The 8076-nt window shown below is 43.1% G+C and overlaps 2 protein-coding genes across 2 annotated transcripts; one reads left to right on the top strand and one right to left on the bottom strand.

Annotated features, from left to right (window-relative positions):
• Nucleotides 1-1719: 1719 nt before the first annotated feature.
• Nucleotides 1720-6118, top strand: LOC129732058 (zinc finger protein with KRAB and SCAN domains 3-like). Its single transcript, XM_055692538.1, has 6 exons — nt 1720-2723; nt 2780-3191; nt 3262-3352; nt 3409-3501; nt 3569-4102; nt 5988-6118. Exons 1-6 carry the CDS (start codon nt 1875-1877, stop codon nt 6067-6069), a joined length of 2061 nt encoding a protein of 686 aa, XP_055548513.1. The 5' UTR covers nt 1720-1874; the 3' UTR covers nt 6070-6118.
• LOC129732057 (protein O-mannosyl-transferase TMTC4) lies at nt 4203-7480 on the bottom strand. The gene is made up of 5 exons (XM_055692537.1): nt 6720-7480; nt 6172-6661; nt 5843-5943; nt 4742-5779; nt 4203-4685 (listed from the first exon to the last, which is right to left on the bottom strand). The coding sequence occupies exons 1-5, from the start codon at nt 6771-6773 to the stop codon at nt 4242-4244; spliced, it is 2127 nt and encodes a 708-aa protein (XP_055548512.1). The 5' UTR covers nt 6774-7480; the 3' UTR covers nt 4203-4241.
• Nucleotides 7481-8076: the final 596 nt, after the last annotated feature.

Here is an 8076-nt window from a genome sequence, read left to right as displayed (position 1 = left end):
CGATGATTGGCTTGTTAGGCCTGCATCGTACCTCGAGACCATCTGGGAGATAATTAATTTTTGTCAATTATAAATTGTTCCGATAATATATAATTCCGGAATACTTCGTGATAAGGGCAATTCTAACAAACTGTAAATAAATAGAGATTATACCGGAAACGTATGAAGTGAGCTACTACCTACCTTCAAACTTCGAGAAAATACTGTATCTCTTTTCTTTACTATTAAAAAGTTCGATGTTTGTTAAGGGCGAAATCTACTTTATATCGAAACAAAATAGATTGAGGAAAACGCCCTTCTTGTTGTTTACGTTAGTGAAAGGCGAAACTTGACTTCATCTTGATGAATGGGCGAAATCAAAGTTGTCAACAAAATAAACATTAAAAGCAAAGGGTGTATTCCGATACAATAACGTAAACACGGCGTATGGTAAAGGGCGATACTGTCGAGCAGATTAAAACAAGGCCCATAGTAAAGGGCGATACTGTCGAGTAAATCAAAAAAAGGCGCATAGTTAATGGCGATACTGTTGAGCAGATCAAAATAAGGCGCAAAGTAAAAAGCGATACTGTCGAGCAGATTTAAAAAGGCGCATAGTAAAGGGCGAAACAACAAATTTTCGAAAATACAATGTAAAGCGACTGAAATTCAAGTTTTATGTGTAACATGAACGAAGTTAGAGCAAATTTGCTTCTATTAGCATATTTGGATGAATAATGCAGTCGCCGTTCGATAACTGCAAGACTTTTAACTGCAACGCTTTTAAACATTGAAGTGACAGATCTCGCGGGGGGATCCTAAATGCATTCGAAAATGAAAATTGTTAAATCTCTAGAAACATTTCTAAAGGATTCTTTCATTTCTCTCGATTTCTTTTTTCGATTTCGTTTACTTGTTGTCTCTTCATTCTAGATGAGAGATTATAGATCTCCACTATTAGTCAATGAAGCAAAATCACCATGTTATGTGGTTCACTTTCCGTAATTATGATAAGTAAAAAAATATCCCTTGTGCACTGTTTGGCTAGCTTTCACTACTCAGCGAGGCAGTGCATAGTAGATCACAAACAATATTTTGTGACCTAGCGTTAACGATCCTGCTGACATTGATGTTGCTTTTACTTGCGTTATGTCAGCGGCTCCGAGCTTTCTGTTAAAATTCCATTCATGAATTGAGTTTAGAAACGTCTCGTAAATGGTCTATTGTAGTGAATAACCTTATCTCCGCCTATATGTTGATTATGTAAAGTAGTTACTAAAATGCAATAATTATGATGCGGAAATATGAATATCAGATTGATTAATCGAAAACCTTACCTTTTTTAGTTTTCTGCTATTTTTTGCGACTATTCCATTAAAAAATACATCTCGACATCATTGAAAGCAAAAATGGAAGTGACGGACTCCTCTAAATTTTGGCATGTGTGAAGTGTTGCACTTGCAGTTATGGAACGGCATTCGATAACTGCAATGTAAACATGTTGCAGTTATCGAACGACGACTGTATATTGTTCAATCGTTAATTAGGATTTAAATTTGTGAGTGAAAACTTTGTTTACCTCTTTTGAGTTTTGATGTCATTGTAAATTTCGCCCTAATCACGAAGTAGTCCGGAATTACTCTGGGAGAGTCCCGGTTACATTTTTTGCTCATTCCTGAAAACTCGTTCTCCATTTTACCCTTTACACCCCACCGCGCTAAGTTGTCAAATGACAGTAATAAGATTGAAGAGGATTTCGAAACGTAAATAAACAACGCTCGAGTGTTTATAAACTCCTGTTTTCTGCTGTAGTTAAATTAAACGATTTTTAATGTAGCCTCTAGGCTCTATCAAAACCGGTGAGATAATCCTCGAATTATCCGATCACTACTCAAATGTCACTGAATCCAGAATGGAATTTTACGTGCCGGATTTGCCTTCGCGAGGGTGAATTCCGATCGCTGTTCGAAATTTGCCCGGAATCGAAGCTGAGCTACTGCGCTAAGGTGATGCAGTGCAGCAGTGTCGTGATTCGGCAGAATGATTCTCTACCGGAGATAATCTGCACCATGTGCATTCGAGAGCTGGATGTGGCCTATCGGTTTCGAATCAACTGCGAAAGTTCCGATGCGATTTTGCAATCGTACCGGGAGGCTACGGTCGACGACAAAATAAGTGAGATCGAAATGGACGAGAATTCGAACTGCTCGTCGGAGATACAGATTCCGATCAGTTCGGATGTGATGTACAGCTATAAACCACCTTCGGGATTGAACGTTAAGTTGGTGTCCCGGGGGCAAGCGATACTTCGGGAGAACAATGGGGAGACAATCATTTATGGACGCCCCCGAGCGGAATTAATACCGGTTGGGGTTGAGAGAGTTGATTGTGACGAATCTTCCACTGCAGACGAACCAGAATCACCGCCGCCGCCGCCGGATGACGACGATGTGGATTCGTTGATAACGTATGACGATGCTTTGCCGCCTTTATCGTTCCGGATGGAAAGCGCTGACGAAGTGCAACCGGGCACGGACGAAGGGACCGTTGTGCGGTCAGAGTTGATTAATGAACTGGGGGTCGAAGAGCATACTCACACTGTCGATAGTGGAAAAACACCTGACGACAGCAGTGTCGATATGTTCTTTGTAACGGAACTGGTTGACGTCGATAAGGAAGATGATCTGTTGGACGAGCTGGCGAGCATCAAACGCGAGCAAGACGAAGAGGATTGGGAAGTTCTAGTGAGTTTTCATTGTGTTCGTTAACTTTAGCTCTAATTTTTGTTTTGCGATTTTAGTGTGACGAAGAAGACAGCAAGGGATACTTCAGAAAGTTTCCACAAGTGAGAGCAACTAAAACTCTAACTACAGGCAGGTTGGGTTCGATGCAAGTTCAGTCGAATTTGATCAAAACTATACAAACAATCCGGAAGGCAAACGTTCCGAACGAGGAGAAACCTACGATTGAGAATATCATCACAAAACCGGGTCCCGATGGATCGCTGGAGACGGTTATTCGGGTGAAGCGGAACTTGAAAACCCCCAAGCAGCGGCATGTGTGTAAGCTGTGCCAGCGATCGTATAAATACAAGCACGCCTTGGAGACTCATCTGCGAAGACACCGGGGGGATAAACCGTACAAGTGTACGGACTGCGACAAGGCTTTCGTTGTGCCGTTCGAGTTGCGGCGACACATGCGGACACATACGGGTATGTACGGGGCACTAGGAGTAAGTTAGGAACCATGGTTGATAAAAATAGTTTTTTCTATTTCCTTCAGGCGCTAAACCGTACAAGTGTAAATACTGTGAGCGACAATTTTCCGATTTTGGCAGTAAAATCAAACACGAACGAACACACACGGGAGAAAGGTTGGTGTCTTAGATATTTTTTTTTAGTTTTGTTTTTTCGAGTTTCTCATTTGCAGACCATACACCTGTGATGTTTGTGACAAAAGTTTCACCTATTCCCACGTCCTCAACAGTCACATGTTAATCCACACCGGCGTCAAAAAATACTCGTAAGTTGAACAATCTTAATCGGTCTAGCTCCGTTGTAAATACCCACTCTTCAACGTTAATTTACAGCTGTCCAAATTGTGGAAAACGATTCACTAAATCACATCATCTGAAGGCGCATTTGAACACGCACGTTAGGCCTGTTGCGACTGGCAGCAGTAGCAGTGTTAGTAAAAGTAGTCTGAGAACGGAAAGCAAAGGTAATAGAAAACCTGCTGCTCACGTTACGAAAAACGTCTCCAAAGTAGAGGACGGAATGTTGAATAAGCTGGACCAAACAGAGCAGCAGCACTCTAACAGCAACCAACGAATAGAACACCGAAGTGCCGAATTTGGTTTGGATGATCCAACAAACAGTACGGATGGTAGTCCGTTCGGGCAGCTTGTGAACATAAGTGACTACATGATTTCCGCCAAAGGCTGTAGCGAAACGGCTTCGATTGGCGCTATAATGGCCGACGATGAGGAGGATGTTGGCGCCGCCGGGTCGGATGCCATCGGGGAGGATGACGATCCCCTGCTGAACGTGGTGACCGTACTGACGGCCAACCAGGTGGCCGGCCTGGTCGATGGGGACTACGGCAGCATACGGATCGTGAACGGGTAAGTGGAAAAGGGGTGATTCGAATAGAGAGGTCTGCAAAGACTTTCTTTCCAACATGAAATCGATTGTGGGTAGAACGACTCAAAGAAATCCTGACTCTTTTAAAGATTAAAAACTGTTGCTGTTTATTGGAAGAGTTTAAAATTTGCCCCGTCGTTTGGCGCTCGTGGCTAGCAGTTTGGCGAGGTTAGTTTTGGCCATCTCGGAACGTGGGTTCAGTTTGAGTGCCTCCCTGTAGAGATGTTCGGCCTGGTCTAGCTTGCCCCATCGGTGGTACAGCACTCCCATATTTTGGTGGTATTTTTCCACCTGCGGGTTAGCTGCTATGAGATCGGCGTAGATTCGTTCTGCCTGGTGGAATTGTCCCATTTTTGCTAGAGCTGTTGCTTTTGATGCTAGCAGAGTCGGGTTTCCCGGTAGATGCTTAAGGGCTCGGTCGGTGACGGCGAGAACTTGCTGCTGCATGTTGGCATTGTCGTACACATTGACCATATTGTTCCATGCCTTAATGTGATGTGGGTCCTGATGAACGGTTTCATTCCAGGTAGCTAAAGCAAGTCTTTGTTTGCCCATGTCGTTGTACTGGAGAAATTAAGAATTGGAACAAGAGAAATTAAAAATAAGATGAAAAATCTCACCAAATTTCCCAGGTTGAACATGCAGTTGGGATAATGCTTCTGCTTGAGCATTGCACGCTGGTAGCAAGCCAAAGCCGCATCGTAATTCTTCATTGCTGCATGCACGATTCCTAGGTTCATCCACGCTGTGTGGAAGTCTTCGTGGAATTCAATAGCTTTTTTCAGATGCACCAGCGCTCGGTCATAATCCTGAATATCTCGGTACAAGTTTCCCAAATTCATATGCGCTGCTTCGTACTCCGGGTATAGTTTAATTGCTTGTTTGTAAAAGGCAAAAGCCGTTTCCCGATCTCCGTGATCCGTCGCTAATCGTGCAATGTTGTAGTGTACTTTTGCGTTGTTTGGAACTATTCGTAGTGCCGATCGAAATAGAAGGTGTTCCGTGGTCCAGTGCGCGGAGCGTTGTATGGTTCTGAGAACAAACAGCAGGCAAAGAAAACCGAATCCTAATCCGATCAGCCTGCGAATCCAACGTACTTTTGCTTTATTGTAGAGGTGCTTAAATCCGAATGCTACCAGGAAGCAAAATCCTAGGGAAGGAATATACAGAACGCGTTCTGCTATCACGAATCCAACACGGATTAAGCCGCATGCCGGAAGAAACGGGATGACCATCAGGGCTAGGCCCCGAAGGACGTGCGTTCGAGCTTTCGTGCGCAGGAGTATACTTATCACAAAGGTGTAAAATATTATCACAAACATTAGTCTGTAGTCGAAGAGTGAACTGACCAAGGGAATAGAATCCAGTGCCCAATCGAAGCTCAGCCAATCTGGGCAGATCAGGAGCCATAGATTCAGACTGTACAGGTAGTTTTGTGATAGGATTTTGGTCAGACCTTGGCTGATCGCAACCTGGTTGTCCTTGTCTCGAAACTGTGGCCCGGTAAAATTCTGAACCCACAGCCGGCAGTAGATGAGGACGCAGGTCATAAGGAACATTGTTATGACTCGGGCCATGAGGAAGTTGTTTTTGAGAATTGATCTTATAGAGCTATGAGTATTGAGGTGTTTTAGAATGTCGAGTGCAGCGCAGGTGGCCTGGAAAAAAAGTCGACCAGTTTTAGTCTCTGAACAGTAGTTATAAATCACAACATTAGTTACCAATATAGTAATACCAGTCTCTTTACAAAGTATTGATATGATGGTGCAGATAAACACTGCTAGAATGATGGTTACCTGACTCCGTATCGAACTGTGTCCATCTAAAACAAAAAGCTAATTTGATTATACTTTCGAATAATTTCAGATCAACCATCAAACTACAATACGCGACTACACAGATTTTATCCGATTCTGACTACAACAATCGTTTAATGAGAACGTGCTGAGGTTGGTAAGTTAAGTGTCTTCACATTTATCATAAATACTATTTTAAAATATCTTTAAATTGCAATTGTAATAAAACTAAGTTAAGGTTACTATTCGCTTACCTTTTAACAAACAACTATAAATTATCACACCAAAAATAAACCAAAACGAGGCCAACAGCTCGGCCCGTCCGACTATTCCGGAAACGGCCTCTGTATGAATAGGATGCACAACGAACAGAACAGCAGCCCAGTATTCAAAGCCATACGGTTGACTTCGCCGGCTTCCACTAACAGCCCTGAAGCACTTCGGCAGCAGCAGTCCAATAATCGTGTGAAGCAACCAATTGGTCGTTTTCATGTGGGTTGCATCCAGTCCGTACCGTTTCACCTCCTGCTGGAAGCTTAGCACGGTTAGTGGCCGGTATGATTTGTGGCTGCTTGCATCCGTCAGATTGGTACCCCAGAAGTCGTGCCGGAATAGCTCCCGTAGAGGCGTGTCACTGTTGAGAACATCCTTGTTCTTAACTATCGCAACGCTGTCGTCAAACACGAATGTTCCCGTGCGGTAGGGAAGATAACAGCAGCTCGAAAGAAGCACCAGCAAACCCGACTGCAATGGGTGTAAGGAAATTCATTGCATTCCGAAGAAAAACCAACCTCCTACTTACTCGTATCAATGAATCAAAGGTGGGTAGTGATTTCGGACGTAGATTGGTACCCATTTCAAAATTCTCGGCATCGTAACTTCGGTTAAAATGCTTCTATAACAAGTGCCGACTGTAGTTTCAACCCTTGTTTGTTTATGTTCATCGTGATATGATGAACGAGTCGAGTTTTGACGTTTTCCCCTATATTCACCACGGTATGTAAAAATGGTGGTGGTGGTTTAAAATTCCGGATAAATACTTCAATTGATTTTGCTTTCGATTTGTTTGTTTACAATCTAAATCACACACTTTTTCGTTGCGAGAAATTGAAACGTTAGTAACTGGAATGACATTTAAGAAACTACTTATTCTACAAACTACTAATTCACTGCCACTTGCCACAGCGGCTACCGTCGACCGTCCGTCTGACAGCAACAGTGGGCAACTTGTGTTAAAAATTCACCGGGACGCACCTTCGCTAAGGAAAAGTCAAATCAAGTTTGGCTTTGTATTGGTAGAGTCACTTTGCTATGCTCTCTTTCATAATACTATATTTTTTCTCGTCCTTTGGCCTCTCTCTCGATGAAATTTCCGGAGTCTTGTACACCACAGGAGATATCGAGATTTCCGCCTTTGGTGGTTAGGTCAGCGAAGTTAACATACGCAGTAGGGTGAAAGCAGGCCTGACTCTGGAGGCGGATTATGTACGTCCCGTTGCACTCTGTGTGCATTTTTCTTCCGTAGTTTACCTAGAACCGCGGCCGCGGTCTTGTTACGACAGTGTGGGAGGAAAACTTACCAATACAGCAATTGCGGTGGGCTACGTGTTTGTTGTTTTCATATTCTGTTATTTAGCAAGGAAAATCCATGCCTCTGCGGCGATGCACAAGTTATGGATTTTACTTTAAAAACTTTGCGTTTCCTTTCAAACGTTGAGTTTGTCATTTTTTTTTCAAGAAAATGTCTTCGTATCTAAACATAATTGAATTATGGTTTTGTACCAAACTTTGACTGCATTCAGGAAATATTGTAGTATTTTCAAGACCCCTTTCTATTTGCTCGAATTTTGATTAACCATTGTGTTCTTCACAGATAATCAGAAAAAATCGTGACAACTTTTCTTTTGATAATTCCGTCTACCGTAATTACGTACAATCAGGAAGCAGATCCATTCTCCCATGTTTCGTATCCCGATGAACCCGACCTCCTACGAACGTACACACACAAGCAGTCACATCGGGTGGGTTATCCATTCGTTTGTCTGTGTGTCGTCTGTCCGTCCCGTCCGGTATCCGGCGCCTCCTGTGTGCGTGCAGCAGACAACACACAGGGGGAAAATGCCTCGGGCAGGAAAATTTCTGCTCATTTTCACGCTCTC

This window comes from Wyeomyia smithii, chromosome 3 (genome assembly GCF_029784165.1).
Source record: "Wyeomyia smithii strain HCP4-BCI-WySm-NY-G18 chromosome 3, ASM2978416v1, whole genome shotgun sequence".
In the NCBI taxonomy this organism is placed as follows: domain Eukaryota; kingdom Metazoa; phylum Arthropoda; class Insecta; order Diptera; family Culicidae; genus Wyeomyia; species Wyeomyia smithii.
Note: the sequence above shows the minus strand (reverse complement) of the source record. Positions and strands in the feature narration are given on the sequence as shown.

Bases quoted from the DNA above. Each gene is read 5' to 3' on its own strand.
- LOC129732057 (XM_055692537.1), bottom strand. From the start codon at position 6,773: ATGGGTACCAATCTACGTCCGAAATCACTACCCACCTTTGATTCATTG. The intron at 5,944-6,171 runs GTAAGCGAATAG...TTTTTGTTTTAG, and splicing joins TTATAGTTGTTTGTTAAAAG to ATGGACACAGTTCGATACGG. The intron at 5,780-5,842 runs GTAACTAATGTT...CTTTTTTTCCAG, and splicing joins AGACTGGTATTACTATATTG to GCCACCTGCGCTGCACTCGA.
- LOC129732058 (XM_055692538.1), top strand. From the start codon at position 1,875: ATGTCACTGAATCCAGAATGGAATTTTACGTGCCGGATTTGCCTTCGC. The intron at 3,353-3,408 runs GTTGGTGTCTTA...TCTCATTTGCAG, and splicing joins CGAACACACACGGGAGAAAG to ACCATACACCTGTGATGTTT. The intron at 4,103-5,987 runs GTAAGTGGAAAA...GAATAATTTCAG, and splicing joins AGCATACGGATCGTGAACGG to ATCAACCATCAAACTACAAT.